Source organism: Pristiophorus japonicus, chromosome 4, assembly GCF_044704955.1.
Source record: "Pristiophorus japonicus isolate sPriJap1 chromosome 4, sPriJap1.hap1, whole genome shotgun sequence".
In the NCBI taxonomy this organism is placed as follows: domain Eukaryota; kingdom Metazoa; phylum Chordata; class Chondrichthyes; family Pristiophoridae; genus Pristiophorus; species Pristiophorus japonicus.
This window is the reverse complement of record NC_091980.1, coordinates 112,209,949-112,225,581: the sequence shown is the minus strand read 5'-3', so window position 1 is coordinate 112,225,581 and position 15,633 is coordinate 112,209,949. Positions and strand designations below refer to the sequence as shown.

The following is a 15,633-nucleotide window of genomic DNA, read 5'->3' as shown; positions in this document are numbered from 1 at the left end:
CCCCTTTTCCTAATCTGTCACCATTCAGATAATAGTCTGTCTCTCTGTTTTTACTGCCAAAGTGGTTAACCTCACATTTATCCACATTATACTTCATCTGCCATGCATTTGTCCACTCACCTAACCTATCCAAGTCACTGCAGCCTCACAGCATCCTCCTTGCAGCTCACACTGCCACCCAACTTAGTGTCATCCGCAAATTTGGAGATACTACATTTAATACCCTCGTCTAAATCATTAATGTACAGTGTAAACAGCTGGGGCCCCAGCACAGAACCTTGTGGTACCCCACTAGTCACTGCCTGCCATTCTGAAAAGTACCCATTTACTCCTACTCTTTGCTTCCTGTCTGCCAACCAGTTCTCAATCCACATCAGCACACTACCCCCAATCCCATGTGCTTTAACTTTGCACATTAATCTCTTGTGTGGGACCTTGTCGAAAGCCTTCTGAAAGTCCAAATACGCCATCAACTGGTTCTTCCTTGTCCACTCTACAGAAAACATCCTCAAAAAATTCCAGAAGATTTGTTAAGCATGATTTCCCTTTCACAAATCCATGCTGACTTGGACCTATCATGTCACCTCTTTCCAAATGCACTGCTATAACATCCTTAATAATTGATTCCATCATTTTACCCACTACCGATGTCAGGCTGACCGGTCTATAATTCCCTGTTTTCTCTCTCCCTCCTTTTTTAAAAAGTGGGGTTACATTGGCTACCCTCCACTTCACAGGAACTGATCCAGAGTCAATGGAATGTTGGAAAATGACTGTCAATGCATCTGCTGTTTCCAAGGCCACCTCCTTAAGTACTCTGGAATGCAGTCCATCAGGCACTGGGGATTTATCGGCCTTCAATCCCATCAATTTCCCTAACACAATTTCCCGACTAATAAGGATTTCCCTCAGTTCCTCCTTCTTACTAGACCCTCTGACCCCTTTTATATCCAGAAGGTTGTTTGTGTCCTCCTTAGTGAATACCGAACCAAAGTACTTGTTCAATTGGTCTGCCATTTCTTTGTTCCCCGTTATGACTTCCCCTGATTCTGACTGCAGGGGACCTATGTTTGACTTTACTAACCTTTTTCTCTTTACATATCTATAGAAACTTTTGCAGTCCGTCTTAATGTTCCCTGCAAGCTTCCCCTCGTACTCTATTTTCCCTGCCCTAATCAAACCCTTTGTCCTCCTCTGCTGAGTTCTAAATTTCCCCCAGTCCCTGGCTTCACTGCTATTTCTGGCCAATTTGTATGCCACTTCCTTGGCTTTAATACTATCCCTGATTTCCCTTGATAGCCACGGTTGAGCCACCTTCCCTTTTTTATTTTTACGCCAGATAGGAATGTACAATTGTTGTAGTTCATCCATGCGGTCTCTAAATGTCTGCCATTGCCCATCCACAGTCAACCCCTTAAGTATCATTTGCCAATCTATCCTAGCCAATTCACACCTCATACCTTCAAAGTTACCCTTCTTTAAGTTCTGGACCATGGTCTCTGAATTAACTGTTTCATTCTCCATCCTAATGTAGAATTCCACCATATTATGGTCTTGCCCAAGGGGCCTCGCACAACGAGATTGCTAATTAATCCTCTCTCATTACACAACACCCAGTCTAAGATGGCCTCTCCCCTAGTTGGTTCCTCGACATATTGGTCTAGAAAACCATCCCTTATGCACTCCAGGAAATTCTCCTCCACCGTATTGCTTCCAGTTTGGTTAGTCCAATCTTTATGCGTATTAAAGTCACCCATGATAACTGCTACACCTTTATTGCATGCACCCCTAATTTCCTGTTTGATGCCCTCCCCAACATCACTAATACTGTTTGGAGGTCTATACACAACTCCCACTAATGTTTTTTGCCTTTTGGTGTTCTGTAGCTCTACCCATATAGATTCCACATCATCCAAGCTAATGTCCTTTCTAACTATTGCATTAATCTCCTCTTTAACCAGCAATGCTACCCCACCTCTTTTCCTTTTATTCTATCCTTCCTGAATGTTGAATACCCATGGATGTTGAGTTCCCAGCCCTGATCATCCTGGAGCCACGTCTCTGTAATCCCAATCACATCATATCTGTTAACATCTATTTGCACAGTTAATTCATCCACCTTAATGCAAGGAGTATCCGTAATAAGACACGAAGCCTTCAGGCTTGTTTTTTTAACACCCTTTGTCCTTCTAGAATTATGATGTAGTGTGGCCCTTTTTGTTTCTTGCCTTTGTTTACTCGGCCTTCCACTATTGCTTTTTTACCTTTCTACCATCTGTTTCTGATTCCATATTACTTTGCCCTATCTAGCTGCATAGGTTCCCATCCCCCTGCCATATTAGTTTAAACACTCCCGAACTGCATTAGCAAATGTTACCCCTAGGACATCAGTTCTAGTCCTGCGCAAGTGCAGACCATCCCTTTTGTATAGGTCCCACTTCCCCCAGAACTGGTTCCAATGTCCCAGGAATTTGAATACCTCCCTCTTGCACCACTGCTCAAGCCACGTATTTATTCTAACTATCCTGCTCCCTCTACTCTGATTAACATGTGGCACTGGTAGCAATCCGGAGATTACTACCTTTTGAGGTCCTACTTTTTAATTTAACTCCTAGCTCCCTAAATTCAGCTTGTAGGACCTCTTCCCGCTTCTTACCTGTATCGTTAGTACCTACATGTACCACGACAACTGGCTGTTCACCCTCCCTCTCCAGAATGCTCTGCAGCCGCTCAGACATCCTTGACCCTTGCACCAGGGAGGCAACATACCATCCTGGAGTCTCGGTTGCGGCTGCAGAAACTCCTATCTATTCCCCTTACAGTAGAGTCCCCTATCACTATAGCTCTCCCACTCTTTTTCCCACCCTTCTGTGCAGCAGAGCCACCCACGGTGCCATGAACCTGGCTGCTGGTGCCTTCCCCTGGTAAGTCATCTCCCCCAACAGTATCCAAAACGGTATATCTGTTTTGAAGGGAGATGACCGCAGGGAACTCCTGCACTACCTTCCTGCTCTTGCCTTGTCTCTTGGTCACCCATTCACTATCTGTCCTAACCCTTACCTGCGGTGTGACTAACTCACTAAAAGTGCTATCCACAACATTCTCAGCATCGCGCATGCTCCAGAGTGAGTCCATCCGCAGCTCCAGTGCCGTCATGCGGTCTGTCAGGAGCTGCAGCTGGGGACACTTCCCGCATGCATAGTAGTCAGGAATACAGGAAGCGTCCCTGACTTCCCACATAGCACAGGAGGAGCATGACACGGGTCCGAGCTCTCCTGCCATGACTTAACCCTTAAATTAATTTACTTACTAAAATTTACTTAAATACCAAACAGCTACTTATTGGTTGGCTGCCAATTAAACCGATCTAAATGTCAGTCTAAAAGAGAGTTCTACTTACCAGTCGAACAGCCAACCACTTACCAGCTTGGCTGTGACGTGACCTCTCTATTTCGCATCCCTCTATCTTTGTCTGCAACTGGTTGGGCCGGTCTCTGGGCCTCCGTCTCCTACTCTCGCACTCCTTATCAGCTGCTCTAGTGTCAGCACTGGTAGGAAAAACAAGACAAAACAGCACATGCCACCCCCGCTTGCCCGAACTCACCCATTAAGATTGATTTTAGAAAGCTATGTTTGTTGTGGCACAAGCTATTGCAGGCAAATAAATCAATGGCAGAAGCAAATAACAATACTGAAGTAAAGCACTGGAGAATTGGTTTAAAATGGCCCAAGCTCAGCTTATGTTGGCCCTTCCACCCATTGTATTCTGGGCTGGCTGTGAACACCGGTCCCAGAGTGAAAGGTCATCATTCCATTCAGTCCCCTTGACAGTTTTCAGCAGATTTGGTCTCCTGGTGTTAATTTTAATCATCTGTTTCTTGGGTCTTTTGGTCTATAGTGCATTAATGATATAAATATCACTTTAAAAAGAAAAGTTTTGTATGTCTTGTCATCTTAAAAGGTATACATTTTTATTACATAAAATGGACAAACTGGCAGAAAATGACCATTGTAGTTTTAAATGTCTTTTTGAGCTCTAGCATGAAACCAGCTAGGGTGGAGATCATCATAATTCTGTGCATTGATTTTCCCATTGGTGCGATGATCAATGTAAGAGTAAATCTATTTATTGAAGAGTATGTTCATAGATTTGCTTTGTGTGTTAGGTGCACTTCAGTTTTTTTAATAGTATGGTCAGTTATAAGTAAATGTACTGTCGATTAATCTAGCATAGGCAGTAGAAAATGTTGAATATCAAGTTAAATATAGAAATGGGCTGTTTGAACTTTGACCATAGTTATATTTTTATGGACATGACAATAAATGCCATATACCTTGAGGATCTATGGCCTGAGACACTTTCTTCATTTTTGATTTTTGTTGTTCTTGGATTATAGAAAGAAAGTTTATTCCAAACTAATTCCGTGATTGTCAGTTATCTAATCCCAGGCCCATTAGGCAGGATAAAACCAATTCATTTTGAGAACAGCAGAAGATGCTCTTTTTAAACATATGCCCCAAAGGGAGAGGAAAGGTAGCTGGTTTTATTGACAGGCCTATTGGCAAATCACTAGAGATGAGGAAGTCACCATCTCCGCATTCTCCGGCTAGGAACATGGAGAGAAAAGAGTTTTAGACATGAGACTACGAGGCCTGAAGCTGGAAGTTAAAAATACAGGTAGTTAGTTTTTGTAGTTAGTCTGAAAGAAAGATGATGCCAAAAACAAGTCAGTCAGTCTACGGAAGGGATAGAGTGCGTGGCTTATTTATTTTTTCCATGTTTTTGAGGAGAAAAGTGGGTTTCGGTTAAATACATGATTTCTAATGTTACTCTATATTCACTTGCTGTCTGTGAAATAAAATAGCATTATAATATGTATCAGGCTTCATCTTACCAAGTGTTTTTCAGAGCACCTTTGAAAAGATTGAAATAAAATATGAGGGCACATGAGAGTCAAGGCATCCAACTGAGATCAGGAGGAGGTCTTATTGCTACACCCCTGGGTTATGCAATTGTATAATTAGATAGTAGGTAGTATAGACACAGCCATAAATGCAAGATGCTTGGATCTTTGTGAATGATCAGCATCAATGAATTCATGGAATATCTGAGGCATTTTCAAAACTTGTGGCACTCATTTAAAAAAAAAAATTATAGGTACATATTTTTTTGCCGAGTATACATTCTGAAGGTGTCTACATATATTATTTACATTGAAATGAAAATCTAGCAATGCCTAAACAAATTAAATATTTCTGCATGGAAGATGAGCAATTTGGCAGCTTTACTGTTAGATTTTATGATCTATTTCTCTCAAAGTTGGTTTTAAATTGTTGAGTATCTTCTGATAGATGGTGTTCTTTGACCAGGTAATATTCATGCCTATACAAATGGAAGGACAACATACACCCATATTTACCGCCGGCGTCGCCGCATGAATGACAGAGTGGAAGAAGAAGAGCAGGACGAGAGGATTCAGGTGAATGTTAACCTTTCTATGAGGTAGGATATGTGAAATACTAAGACACAAAGAATAGACGTGGCTTCTGTTTTTAATCCTTCAAAGTTTGGGACTTTTTTTTTAATTTGGAAAAAGTAACCCTAAAGGCCCTGTGTTCTTAAAAAGGAACATTGAACTTCATAAAATCAGTCTCGAGTTAAATGCCTGTTAGACTTAATCCTAGATTGCTGAATAAAATGCTAGTGTTCAAATCTATAGTAAAATATATTAACCACTATACAGGTAGTATGATTTACTGCAACTGTTTCTCCGCTTGAAAACCACTATCTTTCAGTTGAGGGCCGAGTTGCTGGAAAATCTGGTGTTACAAATCATCTGGCCTTTTGTATGCAGCAGGATTGGAGAGTGAGGATATTATTTTGTAACACACAGTAAACAGGGTGGTTACATGAAGGTCTCTACTCCAAATAACCAATCCATGATTTTTGTATTTTTTTTTTAAATAAGAGCATACTGCATTGGTAAAATAATCTTTGCTGATATTAATAAAGCATAATTTGTGGAGTGTGGAGAATTTGCACTTATGCATGAAACACAAAAGGATAGTATGCAGGTACACCAAGTGATCAGGAAGGCCAATGGTATCTTGGCCTTTATTGCAAAGAGGATGGAGTATAAAAGCAGGGATGTCTTGCTATAGCTATATAAGGTATTGGTGAGGCTACACCTGGAGTACTGCGTGCAGTTTTGGTTTCCATATTTACGAAATGATACATTTGCTTTGGAGGCAGTTCAGAGAAGGGTCACTAGGTTGATTCCGGGGATGAGGGGTTGACTTTTATGAGGAAAGATTGATTAGGTTGGGCCTCTACTCATTGGAATTCAGAAGAATGAGAGATGATCTTATCAAAGTATAAGATTATGAGGAGGCTTGACAAAGTGGTTGCAGAGAGTATGTTTCCACTGATGGGGGAACCTAGAACTAGAGGGCATGATATTAGAATAAGGGGCTGCCCATTTAAAACCGAGATGAGGAGAAATTTCTTCTGAGGGGTTGTTAATCTGTGGAATTCACTGCCGAAGAGAGCTGTGGAAGCTGGAACATTGAATAAATTTAAGACAGAAATAGACCGTTTCTTAAACGATAAGGGGATAAGGGATTATGGGGAGCGGGTGGGGAAGTAGAGCTGGGTCCATGATCAGATCAGCCATGATATTCAATGGCAGAGCGGGCTCGAGGGGTCTTATGGCCTACTCCTACTCCTCCTATTTCTTATGTTCTTATGTTATTTGAGATGCAGCATACACAATGAATAAGCAAAGGAGTTAGTTGCTGGGAATTAATATTATGCTTTTGGGTTTAAGGAAATGTTGAAAACATGGTTTTATCAATAGTGATTGAAGTCAATTTAGAGATTCCTTAACTGACCATTTTCCTTTCTTGCACATTTTGCAGGGAACGTATTCCGCCTTTGTGCAACTGTTGCCAGTCTTTATATTAGTATTTGTGTCGCTTTTAGCCCAGCTGATGGTGACCAATCCTCCTTACAGTCTTTACTACAAGCCGTAAGTTTAATGTTTTGAAAATGTTATTGTGCTAATCATTTTCCTTTAACCACTTTGAGACATTTTCACCCAAATGGGGGGAAAAAAACGAAATTACTTTACTGTTAACTTTTTGAAGAAATGGTCTGTGTTGTCGTGGTGCTTAAATTGAAATTGAATATAAGAAATATATGGAAATCTTGTGAAGAAACTGTATAAAAGAAATAAAAACAGAAAATGCTGGAAATACTCAGCAGGTCAGGCAGCATCTGTGGAGAGTGAAATAGTTAACGGACCTTAATTGCGGCCTCTCCGGGTGTGTACGAAGTGCGCACGCACCTGAAGAGGCCTCGCAAATGTTGGTTCTTGATGCGCACGCGGCGAGAACTGGCAGTTGCGATCTATCAAAATATCGTTTGACAGAGCGCACGCATCCCTGCAGGAAGGACATCTGCAGGGCAGAGATTTGGGCTATTTGCCCAACTCCTGCCCAGCGAATGTCCTTCAACCTCATACACCTGGTAAAAGCAGGTATATAGCCTACTTTTACCAGCGTAAGGGCTAGAAATTCCCCAACTTTGCACTGGGTTTTTCGGCGGTATTTCGCCGATTTTGGCGGAAAACGGTGTGACGGGAAATTCCTTGAAGTCTTGCACCAGCGGTTTTCAAATACTGCTGGGGAGCAGACCGCCGGTGTGCCAGACCAGAAAAAGCACTTTTGCCCGATATTTGGCTCAGCAATGACCTGTAGATACGACCAAAAAAAACGCCGGGGGAAAACCTGCGTTGCAGCCCTTGGAATGGCGGAAAGTATCAAGAGCTGCAAAAAAGGTAAGTTAAAGTTTTTATTTTTAAATTCTTTCAGCGATTCGCTAGAAAAGGGTATTGTCAATGTTTTGTGATTTAAAAAAAAACAATGTGCTTTTTGGAAAACAAATTGGTGTTTTTCCCCCCTCCCTAGGGCCAACTTGCAGCGTTATCAGCCTCGGAGAAAAGTTGCAGAAAATTTGTGGTTTGCGCCACGAATCTTCGTGCAACACCAGTTTTTACCACTGGGCGTACTTTTTCCCGAATGTTAGGCCTCAAAATCATAGCAGTGTGATTAGCGGTATTTTTGGCAAAATGCCGCAAAAATACTGTTTTGACCAAAAAACGAAATTCTAGCCTTAAGAGTTTTAAAACATAGAAAAATTACATTTTATAACTAATTTTTATATTAAAAACCCTGTCCTTTAAGGTAAGTTTATTTTTTAACCCCATTAAAACATATTGGCGTAGAACTCTCGGTCGACTGCTTCCCGCGGGCGATCGACTGAAAAAGATGCACACATACCTGTTTCTGCTGCGCCCACAAGAGATTCCGGTCCTGAGCCTTTCGCTCATTGCACATCGGAGCGCGTGCATGTCAGGACATCCGTATGCTGGAGCTGCAGTCACATGGCTCTGGGCAGCCAATCCAGGTACAGTTTTTTCTCATTCATAATAATGGGAACTCCGTTAATTGGAGTTCCCATATTACGATTGAGAAACAGCCCCCAAACGCCCAAAACAAAAATAAAAAATAGGAAAAATACACCACATATTTAGCATTAATTTAAATTAAAAGTTATTTATCTCATTAAAAAAATATATATATTTTCCGATTTAAAGAAAATTTTTTTTTTTTTTTTAAATTATAGTTTAAAATAAATTTACCTTAGTGGGCAGGGTTTTTAACAATAAAATGTGTTTTAAAATTTTATTTGACTGTTTTTGTGTGTTTTAAAACTTACGCCTGTAAAAGTCGGCTATGCGCCTGCTTTTATCAGGCGCAAGAGTTTTCAAGACATCTGCTGGGCAAGAGTTGGGTCAAATACCGCAATCTTGCCCATGCAAATGTCTGGCTGTGGAGAATATGCATTGTGTGCTGAAAACTGGCTTTTGCGATGCCTTCCCTGGTCTGTACACACTCCGTACGGACCTGGGGAGGCCGGGATTTCCAGCCCATTTTTTTAAAAAATTCTCATTTTTTCCTAAAACATTTAATTAAATTCAATTTCAATTAATTTTAAATATGTGAGGGTTTTAAAAAATGTATTGTGTTGTTTCTGTGTTTTGGGGGGTATTCTCCATAAAACGGAGCTCCCATTATTATCAATGAGAATACTCCATGTTCATTGGTGGTCCAGGCCAACGTGATCCCAGGTTGTGCTTATGTTCCTGGGATGTATGAGCCCATGCGCTGGGCTGCACTTCTAGGCCTCAGACTGCAAGTCTACATTCCTCCTGGACTGCCAGGTACTTTCGGAAAAATCTTTGGTGGGAGGCGTCTACCCGTAGGAAGCCTCCGACCGCAATTTTTGGCCCATTGTTTCAGGTCAATGCCCTTACTGTTTTTGAAAGATGCTAAATAATTCAAAGCATTAACAATGTTATCTTGAATTCTTCATGTGGGTGGGTTGAATTGCCTAACATCTGCTCTTGATTATTTGGATTCTTTTTTTTAAGCAGATAAAATAGGTGGTGCTATAAGCCCTTTTATCAATGGGACCTAAGTTGAATGCAGTCTACATTGACTAATTAGTGATTTTTCAAAAATATACCATTTTTGTATTCCATGTCAAAAACAGCAATGGTAAAACTATTCAATTTCTCTTGGAATGCATTGTACATAAGAACATAAGAACATGGAACAGGAGTAGGCCATCTAGCCCCTCGAGCCTGCTCCGCCATTCAACAAGATCATGGCTGATCTGGCCGTGGACTCAGCTCCACTTACCCGCCCGCTCCCCATAACCCTTAATTCCCTTATTGGTTAAAAATCTATCTATCTGTGACTTGAATACATTCAATGAGCTAGCCTCATCAGCTTCCTTGGGCAGAGAATTCCACAGATTCACAACCCTTTGGGAGAAGAAATTCCTTCTCAACTCGGTTTTAAATTGGCTCCCCTGTATTTTGAGGCTGTGCCCCCTAGTTCTAGTCTCCCCGACCAGTGGAAACAACCTCTCTGCCTCTATCTTGTCTATCCCTTTCATTATTTTAAATGTTTCTATAAGATCACCCCTCATCCTTCTGAACTCCAACGAGTAAAGACCCAGTCTACTCAATCTAGACCCAGTCTACTCAATTGTACTTCAGTATGGTGCAGATAGAAAAGCCATAAATGTAGTAATGTAAAATAAAATGTACAATATGCAACTAGTTCAGATCGCTTCACCACACATGTATCTATTTTTTGAATGAAATGTTAAATCAGGGCCCTTCTGTGTGTTCAGGTGGATGCAAGAGCATAGCACTTTTTCAAAGATGATCTGGATATTCCCCTTGTGTTCTAGTCAACATTCACCTCTTAACAAATGAACTGGTTGTTTATCTCGTAAGCTGTTTGTGGGACATTGTGCGAAATTGGTTATGTTCACCTATAAAATAAATGTGGTTACTCTTCCAAAAAGTAATTTATTTGTCTCTTTGGTACTTCAGGATGTGCTGAGAGTATAAAAGGCACTTTGTAAATGTAATTTATTTTCTTTCTTTATACAAGTAAGGTTAAAACGAAAGCCTGCCTTTATTAAAACATGGCACAAGAGGCCTGAGGTAAGAATGGGAAAATGGATCACCCAGGGTTTATTTTCCTAATTGCTATCCAGTGCCTCACCCTCAAAGTGGATGTTGTATAGCCATTGGGAATAGGATTGGTCTTTGCTGCAGTGAATCTCTCCCTCAATCACCCATGGTTGCTGCCAGCACTGACGGTCTCTGCATACACAAAGAATAATTGTTTAAGTCTGGACAGGAACATTTCAAGTGCTTCTGAAATGTTAATTTCAACATGTTTGAAGATGGGTGGGGAAGGGGAGATTACATTTCTCTGTGCAGACATATGTCATCTTAATGAGCAAAAGTACCAATTTAGTGACAACACTCTGAATTCTAACAAAACAAGTGTCCATCATTTATATAATTATGTATGAGATAATAGATCCTTTTTTTAGTTGTACTGCAACCACAAGAGGGCAGAATTATATTTTAATTACAGTGCTGGATCTGAAAATGAAATTGCTTTTTGAGTACTGATGGAGATAGAATGAAGGAATCTTGTTGATCAGTATGAGATTAAAAAGCTGAAACAAATGCAGGCCATAAAAGTGCCACAGTGCATGTTATTGCACAAGTATATACAATTTGTAAAAATAAATTCCAGTGCCACTCCACCCTTGGTCACCAGAGCCAACAGTTGTGACTTGCTAAAAATACAGTATCAAGATGTCTAAATACTACTGCTGCAAAAACATTCTCAATACTAGATTATAAAAACGGGAGAATTGGAATGTGACATACTTCTGTAATAATTCTTGAATTAATAATAAATCTGATTCATACCATAGATGTTTTACTAAATGTAGCAGAATTAGCTTTTTAATGCATTGATATATATATAATCTACATAAAGGATAACTGCATAACTAACACCTGTTCTAATTATTCAGGTCATTGGGCCATGTTCTGCCCAGAGAAACGGAACATTTTAAAGTAACATATTTTGTTGACAAAGGATTTGAGAAAGAGTACCAAGGCATACCACTGCAGAATGTGGAAAATAATGTTGAGAATGACTACATTGATCACCTTCAAAATAGCTGCTGGAAGGAAAAACAGCAAAGTAAGTATGCATTTAAAAGACCTAGCTTACTAATGAAAGAAAACCTTAATTCATTTTTTTTTTCTTTTTTGCATTCTAATTTTTTTAATTCAAAGATGGCCAAATCCACTGTAATGATGACCTCACAAGGCTGGCTGGCTGCACGTGTTTTCAGCTATTTGAAGATACAGAAAAATTTACTGTGGGAAAGGACATTTGAAAATATAATTTAGCATTTTAAACTGTACTCTGCTTTGCATACTGAGTGTTTTCAGACAAGAACAATGTGCATATTACCAAGTCCAACCATGTGAGGGAGCTCAGTTACTATTTTAGTAGAAATACAGGACCATGAAAGTCTATGAGCTGAAGAATTTAGCTGTACTAGCGGGAACCGTTGAAGCACCATTAGGTTGATGGCCCCTTCACACTTGTTTAGTAATTCCTCCATGCCAAATATCCTCGTTCTTCCAATAGCATCTGCACTCATTATAAGAACAATATATTTTTAAATCAACAGAAAGACCAAGCAAGATTTTAATGGTTCTTTGTAACTAATTATTTAACAGGGATGCTGATTGTGACAGTAACTGTTTAATATGGCTGGTTCCTATTGTTCCCTTCAATTTGCCAGCCCCAAGAGTACAATTTTCTTGAACAAACATCCAACATGAGCCATTTGCATCAGTTGCTGTGCGATTAGTTTGTTTTCACAGGGACTGCTGCTCGGTTGTGAATTTAGTTACATTGGCTATTTAAAAGGAACTGTGAAATTAGCATCTCACTAGAAAAATAATTTACATTAAATGGCATTTTATTTTTTCAGCACTTGGATCGTGTAAGTAAACCACCACATGAATCCTGCTGTGATACTAGAGTAGAAGACCTGATCAGATGTAACGCAATTTATATTTTTGTTTCAATCTCTGATACGTGCTCAGGTGACATAGAGCATTAGTGTGAGCCAGTGGGTTAATGTGTTCATTATTACATCTCTACTAGGTATTTCTTTTTTCTATTTTCTGTTAATTCTGAAACATTAATTTGGATGGTCTCTTTCCTCCCCTTCTCCTAAACTGTTGGAAGTGGCTCCTATAAAAGGAAGCGCATGTTTAATTGTTCTGATGTGCTTGAGTTGAGTTCTACAACCATTGGTCCATGCCAAAATACCCTTCTATATTTGTGTAACCAAGCAGTTATGATTACCCCCAAACAGCATTCATTGGTTTATTCTAATCCTGCAGGGGAATCTTTGATTATAGCTGGATTGTTCTGCATCTGTATTCTTTTTGTGTCACAGATATTGCATGCTGATTTAAGTGTGATCTTTTTTGCAGAAACTGATCTTCTGAATTTGGCCAGGTTATACAGGGATGAGCGCCTGAAGCAGAAAGCTGAATCTCTCAAGACAGAAAACTGTGAAAAATTGTCCAGACTTGTTGAACTTCAAAGGGGAGGATGACAACAATTGTAGCATTGCATCACAAAACATGGATTAAAATCAGCAAAGGAAGTTCTAAAACTGCCCCGTTTAATACCAGAATCAAACATACTGGTTGCTTAAACTTGAATGCAGTTTGAAAAATGTTATCTATCCATTCAGGATGGGTCTAAAGAAGAAGCCATGACTGTGCAGTATGGAATTATTAGCTAAATTAAGTTATGTTTGGTAGCTAGCATTAAAACTTTTATTAAGCTTAGGTTAGTTAATGTATTTTTGACTTGCACATGAGGCGTATTCATTTCCTTACATTAAGGGTGGATAGTTTTAATTAGTGCCTGTAATTTGGTTTATCACGCCAGTTGCAGCCTTACTCTATAAATTTCACCTTTTTAATATGAATGGTGTGAGCATTTGGCTATGGACAGCTATAGGCAAGTTCAGTAGGTGTTGGCTCAAAGGTATTTTCATTTTTATAGACTGTTTAGGACATAAGAAATAGGAGTAGGCCATTTGGCCCCTACAGCCTGCTCTGCCATTCAATAAGATCATGGCTGATCTGATCATGGACTCCGTTCCACTTCCCTGCCCGCTCCGTATAACCCTTTACTCCCTTATCGCTCAAAAATCTGTCTATCTCCGCCTTAAATATATTCAATGACACAGCGTCCGCGGCACTCTAGGGCAGAGAATTTCATAGATTTACAACCCTCAGAGAAGAAATTTCTCCTCATCTCAGTTTTAAATGGGTGGCCCCTTATTCTAAGACTATGTCCCCTAGTTTTAGTTTCCCATGAGTGGAAATATCCTCTCTGCATCCACATTGTCGAGCCCCCTCATTATCTTGATGTTTCGATAAGATCACCTCTCATGCTTCTGAAATCCAATGAGTATAGACCCAACGTACTCAACCTATCTTGATAAGTCAACCTTCTCATTTCCGGAATCAACATAATGAACTTTCTCTGAACAGCCTCCAATACAAGTATATCCTTCCTTAAATGTGGAGACTAAAACTGTGCAGTGCTTCAATAGTAATGCACTCTATTCAAATCTGCCTGTTTGTCAATTTTAAAAGCATTTGATTTATCACCACAATCTTATTGAAGTTGTCATACCTGAAACTTCCAGAAGTGTTCTGTAAATCTGAGGGTATTTTTGCGTTCTTATTGGCATAAAGTGTGATTGCACTATGAAACTTCTGAATTACTGCTGAAATGCCAATTGTTGGGGTAATAGTTCTTGCACAGAGATTCTACTTCATTATATGATAAAAACATTGTCAGTAATAGTATTGGGTTTGAACTACTGAGCAAAATGCTTAAAAATAGAATTTCTATATTAAAAAATTGAGATTTTGATTAAATACAGAACCTTTCTCATTTTAAACTCAACAAAAACAATAATTGGAGCTATCTTTTTAATATTTAGGAGCTATATTCACAAATGGCCATGCAGTATACAAAATTACAAATTTCTTTTTTCAAATTTAATATTACACTTGTTTGCATCAGCATCCTTTGCAAATATGGCTCCAGGTCTGTAATTAGTGCAGGAATTGCATATGTTGGTGTTATTTAATGTACATATTTAGAGTTGTATTTATTGAGACCAATCACACAAATGATTGTGAAATTGCATGCTGTAAAAGTTACATTTTCATGAGTTGAATAAAAAGTATAGCACAATTTTTTTTTTAACTTGAATTATTGTGGTATTTTGAGAAGGCTGTAAACGAATGATCAATTTATAAGTATTGTACAATATCTAATTTCCCAACTCAAACTCTGAAGATGCTGAAATAAAATTATTTTTCAATGGTGATAATTGTGTCAGTAAGAACCTTTGACTTTTGATAAGCTAATTTATTGAAAGGTTTTCCAAAAATGTGCAGTAAACAAAGCTGTAGCATAACATTAAGACAGTATAAATAACCTCCATTTTCTACTAAAACTTAATAGTTGGGCTTAGACGCATGAAATCTTATTACAGTCCTCGCCACTTGCATAGTCAATGTTTTTCACAGACAGCCCCCTATATCGGTCATATGGCGCTGACCATTTGTCATTACCACAGGTGTCAATTACAAAGGGACGTTTAACTTTTTAAGCGCGTCTGCTATTTCATGCAGTTCAGTACTTGCAGATCTAATGGCTCCCCTGATTTTAGGCAAAGTCAGTTCAAGGAGCTTCAATCAGCTGTTTGCACCTTTTTAGCAACTACTAGAGATTGTCAGAAAGTGGATACTTCAGGCAACTTCAGTCCGAAGTCTTTCAAAGTAATTAAATTACTTTCCAACTGTCTGCCATAGTTGTTAAAAGTGCAAACAGCTGATTGAAGTCTCAACTTTTCGAATGTTAACAATTATGGGAGGTAGTTGGAAAGTGGAGAATTCAGGCAGCTAAGGGAGTTATTTTGTTGCTGCAGCATATTATGGTTTTATCATCCATTGTGTATAGCGGGCAAATTATGTTGACACGATCCCTCAATCAGCATCAAAAGAGATTATCTGGTCATGTATCTCAGTGCTGTTTATGGGACCTTGCTGTGTGCAAATTGGCAGT

General features: G+C 39.4%; 1 protein-coding gene across 1 annotated transcript in view; it reads left to right on the top strand.

Annotated features, from left to right (window-relative positions):
• The window catches only part of dnajc18 (DnaJ (Hsp40) homolog, subfamily C, member 18), a 35,479-nt gene extending 20,583 nt beyond the window's left edge, over positions 1 to 14,896 (top strand). Inside the window, exons 5-8 of the mRNA XM_070878492.1 lie at positions 5,371 to 5,480; positions 6,919 to 7,028; positions 11,477 to 11,649; positions 12,966 to 14,896. Of these exons, the coding sequence (XP_070734593.1) occupies positions 5,371 to 5,480; positions 6,919 to 7,028; positions 11,477 to 11,649; positions 12,966 to 13,090 (518 nt within the window). The 3' untranslated portion in view covers positions 13,091 to 14,896. The remainder of the gene's footprint in view (positions 1 to 5,370; positions 5,481 to 6,918; positions 7,029 to 11,476; positions 11,650 to 12,965) is intronic.
• Positions 14,897 to 15,633: the final 737 nt, after the last annotated feature.